The 22,970-nt window shown below is 41.4% G+C and overlaps 1 protein-coding gene across 2 annotated transcripts; it reads right to left on the minus strand.

Annotated features, from left to right (window-relative positions):
- Nucleotides 1-612: 612 nt before the first annotated feature.
- Nucleotides 613-19,822, minus strand: MRPS22 (mitochondrial ribosomal protein S22). Of its 2 annotated transcripts, XM_030873369.2 has the most exons (8): nucleotides 19,640-19,822; nucleotides 13,044-13,207; nucleotides 11,813-11,977; nucleotides 9,826-9,969; nucleotides 9,437-9,520; nucleotides 7,785-7,930; nucleotides 1,693-1,801; nucleotides 613-744 (listed from the first exon to the last, which is right to left on the minus strand). In XM_030873369.2, the coding sequence occupies exons 1-8, from the start codon at nucleotides 19,809-19,811 to the stop codon at nucleotides 649-651; spliced, it is 1,080 nt and encodes a 359-aa protein (XP_030729229.1). In that variant the 5' UTR covers nucleotides 19,812-19,822; the 3' UTR covers nucleotides 613-648. The 2 variants fall into 2 exon arrangements, with proteins under 2 accessions (XP_030729229.1, XP_030729231.1); XM_030873371.2 differs by lacking the exon at nucleotides 11,813-11,977.
- Between the last annotated feature and the right edge of the window lie 3,148 nt (nucleotides 19,823-22,970).

A 22,970-nucleotide genomic window follows, 5' to 3' on the forward strand; every position in this document is an offset into this window, starting at 1 on the left:
TGAAGATACTTCAAAGTTTCCTTTCTGCATAATGAAAATAGGATTCTAGTTTTAGAAGGCTGAGCCAAAACTACACCTCACCTAGGGATCAGCCCGCATTTTCTTTTCTTTGAATAAGTATTTTCAAATACCATCAATCACATTTTTCTTAGAACTGAATATCCGTGCTAAACCATTTTCCTTGACCTCATGGCATTATTCCTCTCTATGTAGCTTTCTTATGCCTTGCCCTGACTTTGTCTGGTAGGTACCCGTTTCTGGAATCAGGGTCTGAAACTCCAGCTCCTCTGACCTCATTAAGCTGGGCTCTAGTTAAATTACCGACTGACTGGCCCATCTGGTAACACAGAGAGGCATAGTACTTTTTTTTTCCTTTCTTGTTACACTGTACTCATCTGACATGATTAGAAAAATTCATAACCAGGCACTAAGATGTACTTCTCAGTTATCCCCTTGTAGCCTAGGAAAGTGAGCAGAGTAACAAGTTTTTCTTTGTATTTCTGATAGAGGCACTACTTGGAACTTAAAAAACAAAAGAAGTAATTTTATAGGGAGGGAACTCCCAATTTTGACATTTTTAAACTGCTCAGTATTAACAGAGAAAACTAGCCAGTATTTAGTAAAATGAAATTTATTTAAAAAGTATTTTTAGGAAGCTGCAGAATTGCTAATGAATGCATCTTGATAAGCTTGCAGTGTTAATTCTATATATGCTCCCTTCTGTGCTTCTGTTTCTGCAAAGACCTGTTTAAAAAAAAAGTTTGAAAATAATAGAGCATATACTATTGATAGTTTTTAGTTTTGAGACATCACTAACAAACATTTCTGTAGTAGCAAAGGAAAGTCCCAGTTTAAAAAGCCTTCCACATTTCCAGTATTTTTCTGATTACCAAACAATAAGCATACTACATGGACAGAGAACAGTATCACAGTTAAAGCAACACTAATTCTAAACACCAGAGGTATCCAAATATGGATGCCATCTTTCAGAAAAAAATTAAGAAACCTGACATTGCTGGATCAAAATAAAAACCATTAGGTTCAAGAGAAATCTGGAGGATAAGAGTTAGCAAACTGATTTTTCACTTTAAAGAATGGTTTTTTCTACCCCACCGATGATGTCATCATCACTGGTTGTTTTTATCCTTAGTAAGCTTTGTAACTGCTTTGAAGTATGCATGAAGTAATATTGGGATAGAAGCCAGATCCACAAATACATGTCTAACCTGAGCATTAGAATCTAGAGATGAAAATTATACAATGGTCTCCCCTTCCCTTCCTGAAAAAAATCGTCTCTCAACATTTACAGAGACATCTATGTTAGCCCATAGTTTTGAGAGGTATGCAGTTCCAAAATGATAGCACAACTAAGGCTTGGTATTATACAAGCACTACCCTCCCAGCTTCTGGACACCTGAACAGGAATGTGACCGAACTGGAGGACAGGAAGCTGCACTGGGGACGTGTACTACCCAGCAGTCCTCCACCACGCCCTGCTGGTGACCTGACCACTTAGTTGCCAGTACTGCAAAAAACAAGGGGGCTACTGCCCCACTGTGTGAACTTCTTGGACTCCAGCAGCAGCTCTGTTTCTACTGTCCAGGCTAAAGAAATATTAAATATGACCCACTTAAAAATTCTTTCCAACTCAGTCACCACACAGTAGCTAATGTGAAAAAAAAGTCCCTTTACCTTAACTAAATGTAATCCCTCAGCCGCCTGCTTTTTGGCCTCTTGAGCTGACTGGCCATCTGGATGGAGGATGTGATAAAGCTGGACCAAGCTGGTGGCATCATCGACTCTAGAGGGAAAGGGTTTACTGTTAAAAAGGTTTATTGTTTTCTTCTTTTTTAATTTTTGTTTGTACTGTTTTCTTCTTTTGCTTTACAGTCCTATAAATGTGCCAAACTTTAAATTACATTTCAAACTTCCCTTGGGCCAGAAAAAAATTTTTATGGCCTTCAGTTTCATATTTTCAAAGGCACTTTCAGGAATACTGTCTAATTTAGGCTTCATTTCAACTCTGAGATAGGTAGGGCAGGAGTCAATACAGGCAGGGCCCAATTTCTGACAGTGAATATATTCTAAATGTGGCTGTATCCTTTTTGGAAGCAGAACATCATTTCTTGTAGAGACAGCATTCTAATGGTAGATGATTTCCAAGCCAGCCCACATCATCAGCAGATAACATAATGCAACTCAAGGGGGGTGTGACTGTACCTTCATCCTACATAAGCGGGAGGCTGGTGGTCATGGGGATTGCTCAGTGCCACCATTGCAGTGACATCTGCTAACAAATTTTCATTGAGACAGATGCCTCTGTATGAAGCATTTTATTAGTCCAAGGCAAGACTCCCAGGCCTCCTGTATTCCCAGGAACACATCAGTTAAAAATCAGCATCCTAGGGAAGCAAATGTGCAATTATGCATACCAAACAAAAGGAAAGTCAGGTTCTACCTCAGCAACCTATCTAGTGTCACACAACTATCTATGATGAAGCCATAACAAAAAAGCTCAATTCTTACAGTTTGTACTTATCTTTTGTGAAACCTATAAACAATTTTCAACCTTAAAACTTACCTAGCCTTCCCCAAACTAAATAATCTCTGTGCTCTCACATAGTCAATACCTTCCTACCATTTGCCACCTCAAAGCTGAGAGGGTACATAAAAATAACCCTTCTAATGGCTTCACAGGCAAATTCTATCAAACATTTAGAGAAGAGCTAACACCTATCCTTCTCAAACTCTTCCAAAATACAGCAGAGGGAGGAACACTCACAGACTCATTCTAAGAGGCCACCATCACCCTGATACCAAAACCAGACAAAGATGTCACAAAGAAAACTACAGGCCAATATCACTGATGAACATAGAGGCAAAAATCCTCAGCAAAATACTAGCAAACAGAATCCAACAGCACATTAAAAGGATCATACACCATGATCAAGTGTGGTTTATCCCAGGAATGCAAGGATTCTTCAATATAGGCAAGTCAATCAGTGTGATCCACCATATTAACAAGTTGAAGAATACAAACCATATGATCATCTCAATAGACGCAGAAAAAGCTTTTGACAAAATTTAAACCCATTTATGATAAAAACCTGCAAGAAAGTAGGCATAGAGGGAACTTACCACAACATAATAAAGGCCATATATGACAAACCCACAGCCAACATCGTTCTCAGTGGTAAGAAACTGAAACCATTTCCGCTAATATCAGGAAGAAGACAAGGTTGCCCACTCTCACCACTATTATTCAACATAGGTTGGAAGTTTTAGCCACAGCAATCAGAGAAGAAAAAGAAAGAAAAGGAATCCAAATCAGAAAAGTAAAACTGTCACTGTCTGCAGATGACATGATACTATACATAGAGAATTCTAAAGATGCTACCAGAAAACTTCTAGAGCTAATCAAGGAATTTGGTAGAGTAGCAGGATACAAAATGCAGAAATCTCTTGCATTCCTATATGCTAAAGATGAAAAATCTGAAAGAGAAATTAAGGAAACACTCCCATTTACCACTGCAACAGAAAGAATAAAATAGAAACCTACCTAAGGAGACAAAAGACCTGTATGCAGAAAACTGTAAGACACTGATGAAAGAAATTAAAGACAAACAGATGGAGAGATATACCATGTTCTTGGATTGGAAGAATCAACATTGTGAAAATGACTCTACTACCCAAAGCAATCTACAGATTCAATGCAATCCCTATCAAACTACCACTGGCATTTTCCACAGAACTAGAACAAAAAGTTTCACAATTTGTATGGAAACACAAAAGACCCCAAATAGCCAAAGCAATCTTGAGAAAGAAAAATGGAGCTGGAGGAGTCAGGCTCCCGGACTTTATACTACAAAGCTACAGTAATCAAGACAGTATGGCACTGGCACAAAAACAGAAATATAAATCAATGGAACAGGATAGAAAGCCCAGAGATAAACCCACGCACATGTGGTCACCTTATCTTTGATAAAGGAGGCAAGAATATACAATGGAGAAAAGACAGCCTCTTCAATAAGTGGTGCTGGGAAAACTGGACAGCTACGTGTAAAAGAATGAAATTAGAACACTCCCTAACACCTATGCAAAAATAAACTCGAAATGGATTAAAGACCTAAATGTAAGTCCAGACACTATAAAACTCTTAGAGGAAAACATAGGCAGAACACTGTGACATAAATAAAAGCAACATCTTTTTTGACCCACCTCCTAGAGAAATGGAAATTAAAACAAAAATAAATGAATGGGACCTAATTAAACGTAAAAGCTTTTGCACAGCAAAGGAGACGATAAACAAAATGAAAAAACAACTCTCAGAATGGGAGAAAATATTTGCTAACGAAGCAACTGACAAAGGATTAACCTCCAAAATATACAAGAAGCTCATGCAACTCAATATCAAAAAAACAAACAACCCAATCCAGAAATGGGCAGAAGACCTAAGTAGTCATTTCTCCAAAGAAGAAATAAATATGGCCAAAAAGCACATGAAAAGATGCTCAACATCGCTAATCATTAGAGAAATGCAAATTAAAGCTACAATGAGCTATCACCTCACACCGGTCAGAATGGCCATCATCAAAAAATCTAGAAACAATAAATGCTGGAGAGGGTGTGGAGAAAAGGGAACCCTCTTGCACTGTTGGTCGGAAGGTAAACTGATACAGCCACTATGGAGAACAGTATGGAGGTGCCTTAAAAAACTAAAAGTATAACTACCATACAACCCAGCAATCCCACTACTGGGCATATACCCTGAGAAAACCATCATTCAAAAAGAGACATGTACCAAAATGTTCTTTGCAGCTCTATTTACAATACCCAGGACATGGAAGCAACCTAAGTGTCCGCTGACAGACGAATGGATAAAGATGTGGCACATATATACAATGGAATATTAGCCATAAAAAGAAACGAAATTGAGTTATTTGTAGTGAGGTGGATGGACTAGAGTCAGTCATACAGAGTGAAGTCAGTCAAAAAGAGAAAAACAAATACTGTATGCTAACATATATATGGAATCTAAAAAAAAAAAAAAAAAAGGTTCTGTAGAACCTAGGGGCAGGACAGGAATAAAGACACACACGTGGAGAATGGTCTTGAGGACATGGGGAGGGGGAAGGGTAAGCTGGGACAAAGTGAGAGAGTGGCATTGACATATATACACTACCAAATGTGAAATAGCTAGTGGGAAGCAGCCGCATAGCACGGAGATCAGCTCCGTGCTTTGCGACCACCTTAGAGGGGTGGGATAAGGAGGATGGGAGGGTGATGCCAGAGGGAGGGGATATAGGGATATATGTATCCATATAGCTGATTCACTTTGTTATAGAGCAGAAACTAACACAACATTATAAAGCAATTATACTCCAATAAAGATGTTAAAGGAAAAATAAAAACCCTTCTAGAGTGGGGTAAAGAATTTCTCAAGACATGGTGACCTTTGAGAGATGCTCTGGGCTCAGTCCAAGGCCCATCCACCCTAAAGGCCATGTCTTGGTAGAACTGAGAAGCCAGAAGTGAGAAAGTAAAACTTTCCAGAGGAAAAATATTTTTTAAATGTTCAGTATAAATCTGTTGTGTTTGTTGTAATCTAATAGTCCAATAAACATGACAACAAAAGATAGCAGTAATTCTCTTTAGAGCATAACCACGTGAACCCATCAAGAGCTTAAATGGGTTTCTATATCTTAGTCATGCTTAGGGCTTCTTTACGTTCATGCTACGGTACAATGCCTGTGTCTCACAGAATAATTTAGCTTCACACCCAGCCCATATTTGAAATTTAAAAAAAATAAATAAATTTACATGCAAAGATTTTAAAGGCATCTCAATTCAAAACCAACAGTGGAACTTCAGTTTGAAATAAATGTGCAGAATCTCAATTCTGGCCTGGGCTCCATTCACTGAGGACATGCACCCTCTACTGTTTAGCCTGGGAATTTGCAGCAAACTGTCCTGTTCAGCATTCCCACAGGAAGTTTTACTTAAGCAGATCAGGAAATTCAGGGAACTCAAAATTCCCTCCCAGTATGCAAATGAACTGCTTCACAGGTAAAGCGTACGTGTGATGAGTATTACCATAATATCGCTTATTAGTACTCCTCAATAAAGAACCTTAATTTTCAAAGAAATACATTTTTTTTTAATTTATTCCTTTTTGGCTGTGTTGGGTCTCCATTGCTGTGCATGTGCTTTCTCCAGTTGCAGTGAATAGGGGCTACTCTTCACAGCGGTGCGCAGGCTTACTGCGGTGGCTTCTCGTTGCAGAGCTCGGGCTCTAGGCAAGTGGGCGCAGTAGTTGTGGCTCGCAGGCTCTAGAGCGCAGGCTTGTGATGCACGGGCTTAGTTGCTTCTCGGCATGTGGGATCTTCCTGGACCAGGGATAGAACCCGTGTCCCCTGAATTGGCAGGTGGATTCTTAACCACTGCGCCACCAGGGAAGTCCAGAAGTACATTTCTGTGTTGCTCTAATTTCTTATAAAAAATGTTAAATTCGGGCTTCCCTGGTGGCGCAGTGGTTAAGAGTCCGCCTGCCGATGCAGAGGAGGCGGGTTCGTGCCCCGGTCCGGGAAGATCCCACATGCCGCGGAGCGCCTGGGCCCATGAGCCATGGCCGCTGAGCCTGCGCCTCCAGAGCCTGTGCTCCGCAACGGGAGAGGCCACAACAGTGAGAGGCCCGCGTAGCGCAAAAAATAAAAAAAAGTTAAATTCTTTTTATAATAAAATAATTTCAGAATATTTACATTTGAGAAGCTTTATAAGAAAATTCATTCACAGGAGATGTCACTGCTAATGCACCTAAAGGCAAGTCATTTTTGAGCATCCTCATGACCAGCAGCAGCCTCTTGCTTATGTGGGATGAAGGTATATTTCTGCCCTCTGAATTGGATTACACTACATATGCTGGAGAAGAGGGCTAGCCTGGAAATCACTTACCATTAGGAATGATGTTTCTATGAGAAATGACGCTGTTTCCACATGGGCTGTAATTCTTAGACAATATGGAACCTTCTAGTTCCAAATGCCTTACCTTTGTGTGAACGATTCAGATTACACGGAGGATAGTCTGAGTCAAAACTCCTTACATTCAAGATGGCAATAATCACTAAGCTCTCTGGTGACTTTCTTACTACAGCCGTGTTGGTTTCTTTTCCTTGTTATTTTGGCCTTTCTCTAACTCAACCAGTGGAAAGATACTCAAAAATAATCTCCTCAGTTCATCACAAGTTGTAAAGTATTACTTCAGCTAGAAGGCTGGGTGCACACCAGTTGAATGCTAAAATACAACAGACATTCTTTGTTTCACACAACTTTGAAAAAAACCTGTAACCTTTTTAATGCCTTAAAAATCTTGCAAAAACAAGGAGGATCAAAAGCAAGAGTATTTTCATAAATTAAATGACTTTTACTGAAAAGCACCCATCAGAGCTTATGTCTACTTCTTTACATTTCCTATTTAATCCCCTTTAAGTATATGGAAAGTTCACTGGTATCCAGGAGCACCAGTAAGGCCAGGGATAAGTCAATATCCAGGGTATACAGTACAGATCCAAAGCCATTTACTCTTTCAAAGAATCCAGCCCCGTTTACACAACACAGAAGCAAAGACTGAGAAAACTGGATTATACTGGAAAAACAAACCCATAAACAAACTGAGGTAAGTGAAATCTATCACTGGACAGTACATTGTTATCACTGGAAAAATAACATAGATTAAATACAAGTTTAATGATAATAAGAATTTCTTTACTTACTAAGATCATACTTACAAATCTCTCTGAATCTGGTCAATCAGTAAACCATCAATCTTTTTCTTATTTACAAAATACCAAGCCATTCCACCGAAGTGTCTTGTTGAACGTAAAACGTCATACTTTCCATATTTATCTATATCTTCGTAGGTCTGATGATGAATCTGTCCACACAAAATGCAACTTTTCAGAGATATGAAAATAAATAGAAGTGAGCAGCATTACTGGGTATACATCTACTAGCATGTGAGCTGCCCAAGAAGGTATCAGTAAACGAGGTCTACTTATACCGGCCTCCACTATCACTAACCAGCAGATATGATTTAGACCAGCCTCTACTGTCAAAGTATATAGGGCCTGGAACAAGTCTGCCAAACATTTATAGCCAGATCAATTACTCTTCAGCAGCCACGCACTTTTTTTTTTTTTTTTTTTTTTTTTTTTTTTTTGCGGTACGCGGGTCTCTCACTGTTGCGGCCTCTTCCCTTGCAGAGCACAGGCTCCAGATGTGCAGGCTCAGCAGCCATGGCCCACGGGCCCAGCCGCTCCGCGGCATGCGGGATCCTCCCAGACCAGGGCACGAACCCGTGTCCCCCACATTTGCAGGCGGACTCTCAACCACTGCGCCACCAGGGAAGCCCAGCCACGCACTATTTATTAAGCTCCTATTACATATATATATATATATATATATGGACCACTGGAAATAATGGGCCACCACTCCCTTTTTTCCCTATCCAATCAGCTACCCCACACTAACTTACTAACGAATGTTCCTTCAGTTCTTCTAGAGTGATCTTCCTAAATGAGGACTTTGATGAGGGCATTCTTGTGTTCAAAAGGCTGCTGACTGAAGTCCAGATTCATCAGCCTAGCATCTGAGGTCACCTGTGATATGGCCCCATCTACCTTTCTAGCTTAATCTTGAACCACTCCCCTACATATACACTGCATGTACAAGCAAACCAGATGACTGGCCATTTCTCAAGTATACTTTGTTTCCTGCCTGTTGTTCATACTTTCCCCTCTACCTGAAACACCTCTCCTCACCCAACTCCACCAGCCATAATGTTCCCTGCCCTTCTAGAACCCTCTTCAAGAACCCTATGACGCCTGAGAGCACGTTGTAACCTTCTCTTAGCACCTAACATCTTAGACCTACAGTGCTAATTATCTGTATACTTAACTAGCACTCTTCCCCACAATCATTTGTGGACTCTGACAGGGCTCCCTATCCTAGTTCATGCCATAACCTACACCTCCACAACAATACCTTATACATGGAAGGTACTATATGATTATTTATTAAACTGAACTGTAAGATACATACACTGCATTCTGGCAAATTTCCGTGAACAACTGTTTTCTTGTGTGATTAACTGAAAAAAGAATAGTCTTTGCCGTCAAGTTTGGGTCTTACCTCTACCACTGACTAGCTGTGCAACTTTCAACAAGTTACTTAACTCTCTTAAATTCTCTCATCCTTCAGTCAAGGGTTGTGAGGATGAAAATATCTATCTGGTGTACATCAGGCACTTGATAGGTGTTCAGGCATTTCCCTTCTTTTCCCCTGTATCAAAGCTTATAACCTAACTCATTGTGCTGGATTAAAAAATCATACTCGTAATCACACTTAAGCCCATACTTTAGAAACTGTAGAATATACTCACTTTGATATATTCAGCAGAATCTGGCTCAAACTGGGCAACGCAGAGATTGAGGACATCAGCATGCCGGTCCTGGCTGTACATGGTCTAAACCAACACACAGAATTAGATGAGAAGAACATGAGAGTGCAACACCTGTCCTGACGCCATGCCGGACCTGCCCATCCACACACAGGCCACATCTGTGCCCAGCAAGAGGGATGCAGAAACAACACAGGCTTCGTAACTGTCACACCTGGATTCAAATCCTACCTAAGCCAATTACAAGATAAATAACCCTCCTTATCATTAGAAATGTCTGTTTATCAAAGCAAAAGGCCCAGCAGCACCAGAGCCAACTGTTCAACAAAGAAACCATCAGCGCTACCTCTATGAAACCAAAATCACCTTACCTGAAGATTTTCTTCCTTAAAAATTACTGGTGTTAAAACTCTACGACCTTCTTTTGGGAAATAAACTTGAATCATCCGGTCCCTTTCTTCCCAAGTGGCTTTGCGTAGTGTGCCACTTGGTTCTCTGACGACAATAAAACGCTCCTGAAATAGAAAACGTAGTCAAGGATGAGGCCGTGAGGACTTAATTTTTAGTTCCAGTGTCCCACTAAGCACCATTATAAGAATAACCTGCAATCAACAATATAAAATGCAACCGGGAAACATAAGATGCAATCATCTGTATGATTTCAACGATAACTGTAAGCCTCAAAGACCTGGCGAGATTTGATACTCCCTTCACTAATCACTGCCGTGCCTCTGACAAGCAGAAACCTAAATCAAAGTATGTACTAAATGTGATCTATAGCCTTCAAGTGGGTTCGATACATAAAACGGTTCAACTAAAAAAAGGTGACCTGAGATTCATCTAAATCCATTTCAAAAGAAAGAAGTGCTATAAAACCTTTCTGAATTATTTCATTTCCCCATCCTAAAGTCTCACACAGACAGACTTTACTACTTTATGATTTATGTTTAAAGTCCCAGGGATTGAAGGAACAAACCCAAAGGTGTGGAGTCTTAATCCCACACCTCTGCGATGCCTCATACTGGAGACAAAAGTGTCAGACTGGCTGGTCCGCCTGCCAAATCCCAGGCCACAGGACTGCTTCCTCCACTGAATTCCACCCACTGTGTGTACCACCCAACTGGCAATTTATCACGTGCAGGATTCTTAACACCTCTCAGATATTGTTAATATTGTTACAGAACTGGAAGAGGTCAGGAACTGTGGATTACAATTCTTTGCAACACCCAGAGTGACTTACACAGAGCCTTGCACATAGCAGATAAATGAGACCCATCTGATTAATGTTTAAATTAACCAGATGGTACTGACACTCAACTCTTCAGAAATGTTAAGAGTCTCTGAATGTGTTCTGAGGATAATATAATTAAAACTTTCATCAAGCACTGCAAATAGAAAAAAAATAGCAGATGGCAAAGTACCACAGTTGTTCCTCAAAAGGATTTTGGTAATTTGAATTCCAAGTTCCTTTCTCCCTCTCAGGTTATAGAATGCTCCCACAACCAGCCTGCACAGCACTGCAAACATATATAAAAGCAAAAACTCTATAATTAAAAATGAAAATTCTGATCCCTGTTCATTATGTCAGATATACAGGTGATTGATGTACAGACATGGACATTACTCAAATCATGTCTTCCAACCAAAATCACATATGATAGAAAGATTAGTACAGGGTGGCCCTTTTCCCAGCCCTATCACTATGCAATATTCTACTGCATTTTGTGGGCTGAACTGTAAATTACTCTTTTGCTCTTTACTTGAAAAGGCTCAAACAACAACTAATATATTTTGTAAGTGCCAGAGTGTTCTTTTGGAACTGGCAATCAGAGGAAGAGGAGCTAGACAATAAAAACTACAACAGATGAAGTGGTGCCTGAAAATTATCTGGGGAAACCTGCCATTTTTACTGCAAATTCTGAACAGTGAAAATCCTTCAGGAAGTCTGAGTTTTTTTGGCATCAGCAAGAATTTCCATCTTAAAAAGCTTCACCTACGGAAATCAGTCTAACTTGAGCAGAATCTCCCTTCTCCTATATTGCCTTGAAGATACTTTCCTATTTGTGGTTTGAGGGTAGGTTTCTGTCTTGTTCTGTCTCAGCACACCTGTCTCTTTTTCTGCAGTCAATCTGGAAATACTGTGTCCATAATCTGTAAGGAAATGGTGACATGATGATGTGGTACTGGTTTGCATTTTTCTTCTTTATGCTGTATCTGCCAGGTCTCACTCAGTCGCAGAAATTCTGGTTTGGAAGATTCAGAGACAGCTGGGTCACACGATGTTGACCCTCGTCCCTCAGGCCCATCTCTACACAGTATTTCAAATAAAAATCATTTTGCAATTAGACATACACTTACCCGGTGTGGTATGCTATATGATATATCAGTAAACACATATTTGGCTGTTTCTGTTCCTTCCAAAATCTTATCTTCAGCTAACACGTCATTTATTGGCGCTCGCTCTTCCAGAACTGGTGGCATTTTTAATCGGACTTTAGCCGCCTCGACTGCCTGTCTTGTAGCCTAATGAAATAAAATATTTCTTGGGAAAGCCGCAAGGTTACAGACCAAAAGGATCACCTGACAAAAGCAGACACTAATGAAAAATGCTAAAGACTTCAAAGAGAAGAGGCTGTAGCCATGAATAAGTGGGCTCCTGGGCCCTGGTCTTTGCCTCTGTGGTGTGGCTGAGAGCACTAGCTACAGGCTTAACCACTCTCAAAACAGCAAAGGGATGCTCTAAGACAGAGCCAGGCCACAAAAGCTGCCTGAAATAGGACAAAGGATTTCACTTATTGGGTGCTTACTATGTGTTTAAATATTTTGTATTAAATTTGGCTCATTTAATGCCCACAACTACCTTATGAGCTAAGTGCTACTGTTATGTCATTTTATGAGACAGAAAATAGAGGCACACAAATGTTAAGTAAATTGCTAAGAAGCTGCAGCACTAGGATTTGAACCCAGGCAACTTAACTCCAGAGCCCCTGCCCTTAACCACTGAGCACACTGCTCCATGCCATACTGTTAACGGTGGTTACCTCTGAGAGGTGAAAGGGGCCCTTCGTGTGATATGCTATTGGGTATTTGAATTTTTTGCTATGACTCTTAATTATTTTTGAATTAGAAAGAAGAGCTATTGCTCTTCACATATTCATACATCAAAGCATTTTCCACAAAGCACTCAATACTCACGACTCCAGGAGGACCCTTGCCTGGAGTTGGATGCTGTCCAGAAGGATCTCATAATCTCACCAAAGCCTCAGCCTCAAAGTACTCACAACAAATGTTCCTCTAGGAAGGAAGCTGGAACAGGCAGCACAAAGGGAGGCTGATCAAGCTGGTTCTGGAGCAGAGGCGGCTCTGCCGGACAGCCAGGCCTGGACCACACGCCCAGTCTGCCTAATTTTGGCCATACCCCCTGCTCCTCTCTGCCTGCCTGCTCACATTTCTTTTCTCACTTCTGTGCCTGCAACTCCCCCTCACTAGCACCTGTGGAAGAGCAGCTACCAGCGTCTGAAGGGGTCCTGGAAATCTTGTTTAATCCTTTAAAGGAAGGTATTATACCAATATTCTTACATTCACATACCTCTTCCAACTGTGCCTGGGTCATTAGCTTATACGTTGGTGGCTTCACTTCTTGTATAGCTGGCTTAAAAATCTTCTTCAGATCTAAGCCTGTCATCTTGATGAGTATGCTTTGGACTTCCTCATCCATAAAGGTAGGTTTCTTGATCTTTGAGCTACCAGATTCTGTTAAAATGAATTTTTAGTAAATAAGATGTCAAAAATGACAAACCAATAAGACCTCTAAATGGAAAAGTCAACAATAAAAATTATTAACACGAGGTCTACCTCAGTATGCATAATACTAATACCTCCAAGATTCCTTCATTCGTTCATTTAAAATTACTGAGCATTCACTATGATAAAGATACAGTTTCTGTCAAAAAGGCACTGAAAGTCTAGTGAAGAAAGCAACATGAAAAAAGTAGCTAATGCAACATTAACAACAATCATGGTTACTACCATCTACAGAGTTGTCTCCTATATGCCACTCATTACATACATTTTCAGGAATGCTTACAACAACCCACAAAATACTGACATCCCAGTTTTGTAGATGAGGATATCGGATATTGGAGTCTTCCTAAAGACAACTAGCTATTAAATGATAGAGCCAGGATTTAAACTGCAGTTTATCTGATGCCAGAGCCTAGATCAATTCCACTCTTCCATTACATTCCTTAGAGCAAGTGCTACATACAAGGAAGGTACAGGGGGTTGTGTGATTACAGAGGCAGAAACTAAACATAGCCTGGGAGCAGAGAAGGGCATGGTAGGGTCAAAGAAGGCTTCCCAGGCGCCTGAATAGAGCAGAGAAAAAGGGAAGGAAATTCTAGGCTGAGGGGATCCAGCTAGGAAAAAGAGGCCCGGGTCACTGGACATGACACTGAAGAGGTCATGTGGCATCATGGAAGAAAGCTGGACGGAAGAGGAGGAGACTCAGATCTCAGCTCTGCCTTATGCAGCTTGCCTATCCCTTTGCCCAACCTCCATTTCCATTAAAAAAAAAAGCCATTCCTTCCCAACCACCTCTTCCTCTGCTAGTCCTATAAATGCTGGCGTCCTGGTGTCCCTCAGGATTCTGAACTACACTCTTCTTTCCTCCCTTCTCACAGTCTTGATGGATGATCTCCTAACCTCCTATAATTACTTCTATATGCTGGAGACTCTACAATCTGAATCTCCAGCCAAGATCATCTTCCATCCAACTACCCAATGGATATCTCACATGCAGTTCAATGCTGCCAAAGCAGAACCCATAATTTCTCTCCTGTCACGAACCTGCTTTTCCTATTATCCTTAGCACCATCCAACAGGTCACGTGGGCCAGAAGCCTACAGTCATTCTTGATTTCTCCTTTACCCTCCACATCTAGCCAACAGCAGGAGTAATGTTAGCAGCTGACACTTGTTAGATATTTACTATGTGCCGGTACTAACTACTTTACATACTTGGCACGTTTAATCCTCCTAACAACCCCACAAATACTACGATTATCCCCATTTTACAAAAAAGGATACTGACACAAAACATACTGCCTGTTACACCTCATAAATCGGTCTTTAGGCCTCCATTTCCCACTGCCACTACTCTAGTCAAGGCCATCCTATCTCTTGCCTTAGCCTCCTAACCTATCCCCCTGCCTCCATTCTGACCGTTCTCCACAGAACAATCACAGTCATCTCTTAAAAATGTAATTCAAACAACAGAAAAGATTAACAAAGAGTTCGTTCATTGAAAAGCTAAGCAAAATTGACAAACCTTTAGCTAGACCAAGGAAAAAAGAGGATCCAAACCAACAAAATTGTAACTGAAAAACACATTACAACTGATACTACAGAATTTCAAAGGATCATAAGAGGCACGAACAACTATATGCCAACAAACTGGACAACCTAGAAGAAATGGAAAAATTCTTAGAAATATACAATCTACCGAGACAAAATCGGGAAGAAATAGAAAATCAAAACAGACCAATTACTAGTAAGAAGACTGAATCAGTAATAAAAAATTCTCCCAATGAAGAAAGGCCCAGGACCAGATGGCTTCACAGATGAATTTTACCAAACATTTAAAGAATTAATGCCCATCCTTCTCAAACTCTTCCAAAAAATCGAAGAGGAGGGAACACTCCCAAACTCATTTTATGAGGCCAGCATTAACCTGATACCAAAGCCAATAAAGGATACTAACAGAAAACTACAGGCCAGGACTTCCCTGGTGGTGCAGTGGTTAAGAATCCGCCTGCCAATGCAGGGGATATGGGTTTGAGCCCTGGTCCAGGAAGATCCCACAAGTCGCGAAGCAACTAAGCCCGTGCACCAGGACTACTGAGCCTGTGCTCTAGGGGCTGCGCGTTGCGACTACCGAGCCCACATGCTGCAACTACTGAAGCCCGTGAGCCTAGAGCTCAGGCTCCGCAACAAGAGAAGCCACCACAATGAGAAGCCCGCGCACCACAACGAAAAGCAGCCCCCGCTCGCTGCAACTAGAGAAAGCCCGCGCACAGCAACAAAGACCCAACAATAAATAAGTAAATAAATAAAAACTACAGGTCAAACATTCTCAATAAAATACTAGCAAATTGATTCAGCATAACATTAAAAAGATCATTCACCATGATCAAATGGGATTTATTTCTTGGGCTGCGAAGACGATTCAACATACTCAGGTCAATCAATCAATATTCATAGAATGAAAGGAAAAAAACATGATTACTTTGACAGATGCAGAAAAAGCATTTGACAAAATTCACTATTAAAAACTTCTAACAAATTAAGTACAAAAGGATCACACCTCAACATAATAAAGGCCATATATGACAAACCCACAGCTAACAATCTACTCAATGGCGAAAGGTTGAAAGCCTCTCCTCCAAGGTCAGGAACAAGACAGGGCTGTCCAATCTCATCACTCCTATTCAACACAGTACTGGAAGTTCTAGCCAGAGTACTCAGGCAAGAAAAAGAAATAAAATGCAACAGAATTGAAAAGGAAACTGTCTCTATTTGCAGATGACATGATTTTATCTATAAAAATATCCTAAAGACTCCATCAATAAACCATTAGATCTAATCAACAAATTCAGTAAAGTTGCAGGACACAAAATTAATATACCAAAACCAATACCATTTCTGTACACTAACAACAAATTATCTGAAAAAGAAAGCATCAAAAACTATACAATATTTATGGCTTCCCTGGTGGCGCAGTGGTTGAGAGTCAGCCTGCCGATGCAGTGGGACACGGGTTCGTGCCCTGGTCCAGGAAGATCCCACATGCCGCGGAGCGGCTGGGCCCGTGAGCCATGGCCGCTGAGCCTGCGTGTCCGGAGCCTGTGCTCCGCCACGGGAGAGGCCACAACAGTGAGAGGCCCGCGTACCGCAAAAAAAAAAAAAAAAAACAATATTTAGTAATAAATTTAACCAAGGAGGTGAAAGATTGCTATACTGAAAACCACAAAACACTGCTGAAAAGAAATCAAAGACGACACAAATAAATGGAAAGGTATCCTGTGTTCATGGATTAGAAGAATTAATATTGTTAAAATGTCCATACTACCCAGCATGATCTATAGATTCAATGCAACCCCTATCGAGGGTCCAATGGCATTTTTTTACAGAGGCAGAAGAAACAAACCTAAAATTTGTATGGAACCACAAAAGACCCTGAATAGCCAAAGTAATCCTAAGAAAGAACAACAAAGCAGGAGGCATCACACTTCCTAATTTCAAGCTATATAATCAAAACAGTATGGTACTGGCATAAAAACAGACACAGAGACCAAGGGAACAGAATTGAGAGTGCATAAATAAACTCATGCACATAGAGCCAACTAATATTTGACAAAGAAACCAAGAATACTCAAAGGAGAAAAGACAGTCTCTTCAATAAACGGTGCTGGGAAAACTGGATATTCACATGTAAAAGAATGAAACTAGACCCCTAGCTTACACCATTCACAAAAATTAACTCGAAGTGAATTAAAGACTTAAATGTAAGACCAGAAACCATAAAACTCCCAGAAGAAAACACAGGAAAACAGCTCCTTGACATTCGTCTTGGCAATGATTTTTTGTATATGACACCTAAAGCACAAGCAACAAGATTAAAAATAAACAAGCGGGACTACATCAAACTGAAAAGCTGCTGCACAGCAAAAGAAACAACCAACAAATGGAAAGACAACCTACGAAACGCAAAAAAAATTGCAAACCATATATCTGATGAGGAATTAATATCCAAAATATATAAAGAATTCATACAACTCAATAACAAAAAAACAAATAATCCAGCTAAAAAATGGGCAAAGGGGCTGAACAGACATTTCTCCAAAGAAGATGTATGAAAGGTACATGTAAAGTACTCAACATCACTAGTCATTAAAGAAATGCAAATTAAAACCACAATGAGATATCATCTCATACCTGTTAGAATGGCTATCATCAAAAAGACAAGAGATAACAAATGCTGGTGTGGATGTGCAGAAAAAAGGAACCCCTCTGCACTGTTGGTGAGAATGTAAACTGGTACAGCCACTATGGAAACAGTATGGAGGTTCCTAAAAAATAAAAAACTACCATATGACCCAGCAATTCCACTTCTGGGAATATATCTGAAGGAAATGAAAACACTATGTTGAAGAGATACCTGCAACCCCATGTTAATAGCAGTATTATTTACAATAGCCAAGACATAGAAACAACCTAAGTACCGACTGATAAATGATACATATTTACATACATACGTATATGTTTATGTGCACACAAGAGTGAGATGTTACATACCTCACATCTTTATATACACATAAACACATATACATACACACGTGTATGTAAAATATAGTGAATAACATACAATTTTGTTACAGATACTTCTGAATTTTTCCAGAAAGATAGTTTAAAAACATGTAAAAGGTGGTTCTGTTAGAGTAGGCACTCCTGATAGCATCCTGTCTTTACAGTTACTAAGAAAGAATATTATTAGTGAGAAGAAAAGCATCCCAAAGATCACGCCCTAGTAGAAAATCATGGCTGTCAGAGAAGTTTAAAATTTAATATGTAAAATAATACACACACACAGAATATTTTTCAGCCACAAAAAATGAGGAAATCCTGCCATTTGTGACAACATGGATGGACCCTGAGGGCATTACACTAAGATAAGTCAGGCAGAGAAAGACAAATACCGTATGACCTTTGTGAAGTGCAAGGTGCTGGGGGGGCGGGGCGGTCAAAAGGTATAAACTTTCAGTTATAAGATAAATAAATTCTAGGAATGCTGTATGGTATACATGAAAGTTGTTGAGAGTAAATCCTAAAAATTCTCATCATGAGAAAAAAAACCTTTTTCTTCCTGTTTTTGGATCTCTATGAGAAGATGGATGAGAAGATGGACGTTAACTTACTGGGGTAACGATTTCACGATATATGTAAATCAAATTATGTTGTACACCTTGAAGTTATACATTGCTGTATATCAAATATATCTCAATAAAACTGGAAAAGAACTTTTATCTTAACAGTGTAATCAAGGTCACTCCCATACTTAAAACTCACCAATGGCTTTCAACACCATTTAGAAAAAAAGTTAAGGTGATCTGCTTACTGCACCGTGTCCCCACTAGACTCTGTGTTCTCCCAAGGCCACAATCCTGTTTTGTACTGGTCTCTGGCACCCAGGGTCTCTTACAGTGCCTGGCACACAGTCGTGCTCAGCACTACTCTCCCCTCAGACAGTCCCTCCCACTCCGCCAGCTTCGGTTAACATTTTTACTCCAGTACTTCTCAATGTCTATGTAACTGCATACCCAACACCTCCACTTGAATCTCAAACGCACCTCAAATTTAATGCGTCCAAAACAGACGTTTAACTTTGCTTCCCTTCCCATCTCCTTACCTCATCTACCCCTGCCTTTTCTCCCCGATTTCTCCTCCTCTCATTCCCATCTAAAAAACTGCCCTATAATTAATTTTCTCTGTCTTGGTGTAAATGGGACTACTCTCCACTCAACTGCTCAAGCCAGAAACTTGAGAAGTAACATTGATTTCTCCTTTGATATCCAGATTCAAAGTCATAACCAGCCTCATCAATCCTACCTCCAAAGTGGGTTCCCAAACTACCTGTGTTCGGTCTCATTTCTGGACTTTTGTTTATGCTGTTTCCTCCGCGTGGAATGCTTCTTGTTTTCTCCCTGGCACGATTAACCAGGTCTCAGCTTTGGCCATATTTTCCAGGAATCCTTCCTTGCCTTTTCAACCTAGTCTGAGTGCCACTCTTCTCTGCGACCCCTATCACAGTCCGGGTCACAATGTACTGCCATTCCCCACTGGGCCGCCAGTTAGCTCAGGGCAAAACCCATGTCAGTCCTAGTCCACCGTATCCCCTAAACGTAGCTCTGTGCTTTACAAAGAGCGGAGTCCAGGCACTGACGCTTAAGTGAAGGAATTAATGAACAAACGCGGTAGACTACAGACCCCGCGGGTACAGGAGAGAGACGACTGGGTCTAAGGTCGCGCTGCAGGAAGAGCCGGGGCCCCCGTGTGGGTCTCGCCAGCCTGAAGCAGGCTCTAGATCTCCCAGGAGAACGCCCAAGCGGACGCCTCGCAGGTCACTTACCTGCCTCGGAGCCGAGCCCACGGCATGGCGTTCCCGCCCCGCAGACCCCGGGCAGAGGCTGGAACAGGGAACCGGGCCGGGGCCGAGTGCGGGCCCGGAAACAGACCCGCCAGGTGACCCGAGAACCTGCCTGCGGGGTGAACAGCGACACAAACGCTCCGAGGATCGCCATACTTATCCGGGCCACTTACGCCGGAAGCGTCTGAGAGCGATCCCGGGTCTCGCGCGGTTCTTAGGGCATTCTGGGAAATGTAGTGTGGAAGAGGGAGGAGGGAGGAGGCTGCAGGAAGCTACGCAATGTCTATTTATAAAACAATAAATTTCTGCTTATGAAGCAATAGATTGTTTCTTGTAAACCGCTTGTTCACAAGTAGAAGGTGTTTATGTGCTCTTTTTCCTAGACCTTTCCTTCGTTTCCATGGCTCTCAATAACAAATTTCCTGCCCAAACCTTTTCTCCCAGCCCCAGGTTTAAATCCAACTGCCCATTCGACTTCTCCGTTCAAACTTCTCACGGGGCCCCACCCCACCAACCCCGCCAAATAACACCTGATTCCAAGCTCTGATTGCCACCACCATTCCCCATCAACTCACGCACCGTTTGCTGTCTTGGAATCTTAAGTCTCTTCTGTAGTAGCTCTTTTCTCAATTTGTGCTCAATTATTTTGCTCATTTATCTGCTTGCTTATTTTTCTCATGCCATGAAGACAATGACTTTATACACTGTATTATAATATCACCTAGCCTGGTACATATGTACACAGCAAACATTTGTTGAATAAATGACTAACTGAACAATGAAAGGATCCCGTTAAGTTCTTCCCAGCTGTCCAGGATGTGCAGGTTTTGCCCTCCATCAGACTATAGGCTGGTGCCTGTACTAACTTGTCCCAACACCTGGCTAAAGAAGGGTGTTAAGTAAACGATTGTTTGAATTAGCTAGACAGATAGACTCATCTTCTAACCTCACCCACTGCCCAGTAAGAGCTCTGTTTATGAACTCATTCCCTATTCAGGCAGGGAAGGAGAGAGCCCTAGGCTTGGTGATGCATTCAGGCATGACTGCTGCCCAGTGTGTCCCAACACTTCCTCTCACACCTATCGGATAAAAGGTATCATGGAGTAGTAGTGGGATGCATGCAAGTGTCTCCCAGCTATGTCTTTTCTCTGAGAATATACCAACTACTTTCCCAGAGGATAGGCCTCTGTGGTTGTTCATTTAACATCCCCCTGGATAAAACTAACTGATTGGACAATGAGTGGACACCTAACGCAGGAGAAGTGAATCCATTGGCTGCTGTATTAGTTCCCTGTAGCTTCTGTTGCAAATCATAACAAATTTGGTTACTTTAAACAACAGAAATGTATTCTCCCCCAGTTCTGGTTGCCAGTAATCTAAAATCAGTAGTACTGGACTCAGGTCAAAGTATTAGCAGAGCTGTGCTCCCTTCAGAGGCTGTAGGGGAGAATCTGTCTCTTCCAGATTCTTGTGACTGCAAGCATTCCTTGGTTTACAGCTGCATCACTCCAATCTCTGCTTCATATCACCTTCTCTTCTGTCTGTGCCCAATCTCTCTTTGCCTCACTCTGTAAGGTTATACATACGATTGCATTTAGGGCCCACCCAGATAAACCAGGGTAATTTCTCCATCTTCAAATCCTTAACACTTCTACAAAGACCCTGTTTCCATATAACATTCACAGGTTCCAGGGATTAGGAAATAAATATCTTTTCAGGAGGGTGGACATTTTTCAGCTGACCCCAGCTGTCCAGGTACCAAGCAGATTTTATCTCAATATTTCAAACTAAGAAACACAGAAACTATAGTTGATGGTAGAAGCTTGAAGTGAGTAACTATTTAGAGTTAGGTTTGGAACAGCCTTTTTCAGCAATATGCTCACTAATGAGTGAGCAAAGAAAGCCAGTCTACAGAGAAAGGCAGGAAAATGGAGCAGAAGCAGAAATGGCAGAGTAGGAGGTCTGAGAAAGAGAGAGATGGAGGGAGGTGCTATCTTGGCCAGAGACTCTCCCACTTTCCTTCTGTTAACCTCCTTTTCTTGGGCTACACTAAATTTTACTAATGGGATGACCAAGTTTCCTGGTCCCAGCTTTAATCCTCGGCCGATGCCCACATCTTTCAGAGCCTCAGTCTCTCACTTGAAAAATGGGTATGATGATAGTACTTATCTTGCAGACTCTGAGGATAAAGTACTTTCAGGATCTAATGCCTGGTGTTTCCAAAGAGGGTACAAGAAGGTCATGTGGTAGCCAAGTCGGTGGCTTTCTGAAGATCTTCAGAGGGAGAGCTTTACAGAGGTATATGCTTATCAGTTAAGATTCTCTGGTTACAAGCGACTAAAATCTTTCCTATAAAACAGAGATGGAAGTGATGGGAAGGATGCTTAATATCTCACAGAGTTAAAGGGGAAGCTGAACAGCCAAGCCTCAAGAAGGACTTGAAGGATGCAAGCTCCAGGCAAGAACTGAAGAGAAATCTCTCCAGGAGGCTGCTGTCAGAATGACGTGGTTCCACCTACAGTTGGCCCTTTGAATCCACACATGACACATCCACGACGTTTTTTTTTTTTGGCTGCATTGGGTCTTCGTTGCTGCATGCGGGCTTTTCTCTAGTTGTGATGAGCGGGGGCTACTCTTCGCTGCAGTGTGTGGGCTTCTCATTGGGTGGCTTCTCTTGTTGTGGAGCACGGGCTCTAGGTGCGCAGGCTTCAGTAGTTGTGGCTCGCGGGCTTTAGAGCGCAGGCTCAGTAGTTGTGGCGCAAGGGCTTAGTTGCTCCGCACCACATGGAATCCTCCCGGGCCAGGGCTCGAATCCGTGTCCCCTGCATTGGCAGGCAGATTCTCAACCACTGTGCCACCGGGGAAGTCCCCACAACCACGACTTCTGCATCCATGGGTTCAAACTGTGGATTGAAAATATTCACAGAAACAAAATTCCAGAAAGTTCCAAAAAGCAAAACTTGAATTTGCCATGTGCCAGCAAATATTTACGAAGCATTTACATTGTATTTACAACTATTAATACGGCATTTACATTATATTGGGTATTATAAGCAATCTAGAGATGATTTAAAGTGTAAGTGAGAATGTGTGTAGGCAATAAGCAAATACTATGCCATTTTATGTAAGGGATTTGAGCATCCTTGTATTTTGGTATTTAAGGAAGTCCCAGAACCAATCCTCCACGGATGCTGAGGGATGACTTTACATGCTTGCCATCAAGTTCAAGTTCTGGTGAAAGAAGCTGATTGGCCTCGGTGGGGTTCTATTCACCCCTGGGAAATGGAGAGAGCTGGTCCTCCGACTGACAGTT

The sequence above is a fragment of the Globicephala melas genome, chromosome 4 (genome assembly GCF_963455315.2).
Source record: "Globicephala melas chromosome 4, mGloMel1.2, whole genome shotgun sequence".
Lineage (NCBI taxonomy): Eukaryota > Metazoa > Chordata > Mammalia > Artiodactyla > Delphinidae > Globicephala > Globicephala melas.

Coding starts and splice junctions, on each gene's coding strand:
- MRPS22 (XM_030873369.2), bottom strand. CDS start 19,811: ATGGCGATCCTCGGAGCGTTTGTGTCGCTGTTCACCCCGCAGGCAGGT. Junction 13,208..19,639: donor TGGGCTCGGCTCCGAGGCAG/GTAAGTGACCTG, acceptor TCATTTTAACAG/AATCTGGTAGCTCAAAGATC. Junction 1,802..7,784: donor GACCAGATTCAGAGAGATTT/GTAAGTATGATC, acceptor CTTTCCCTCTAG/AGTCGATGATGCCACCAGCT.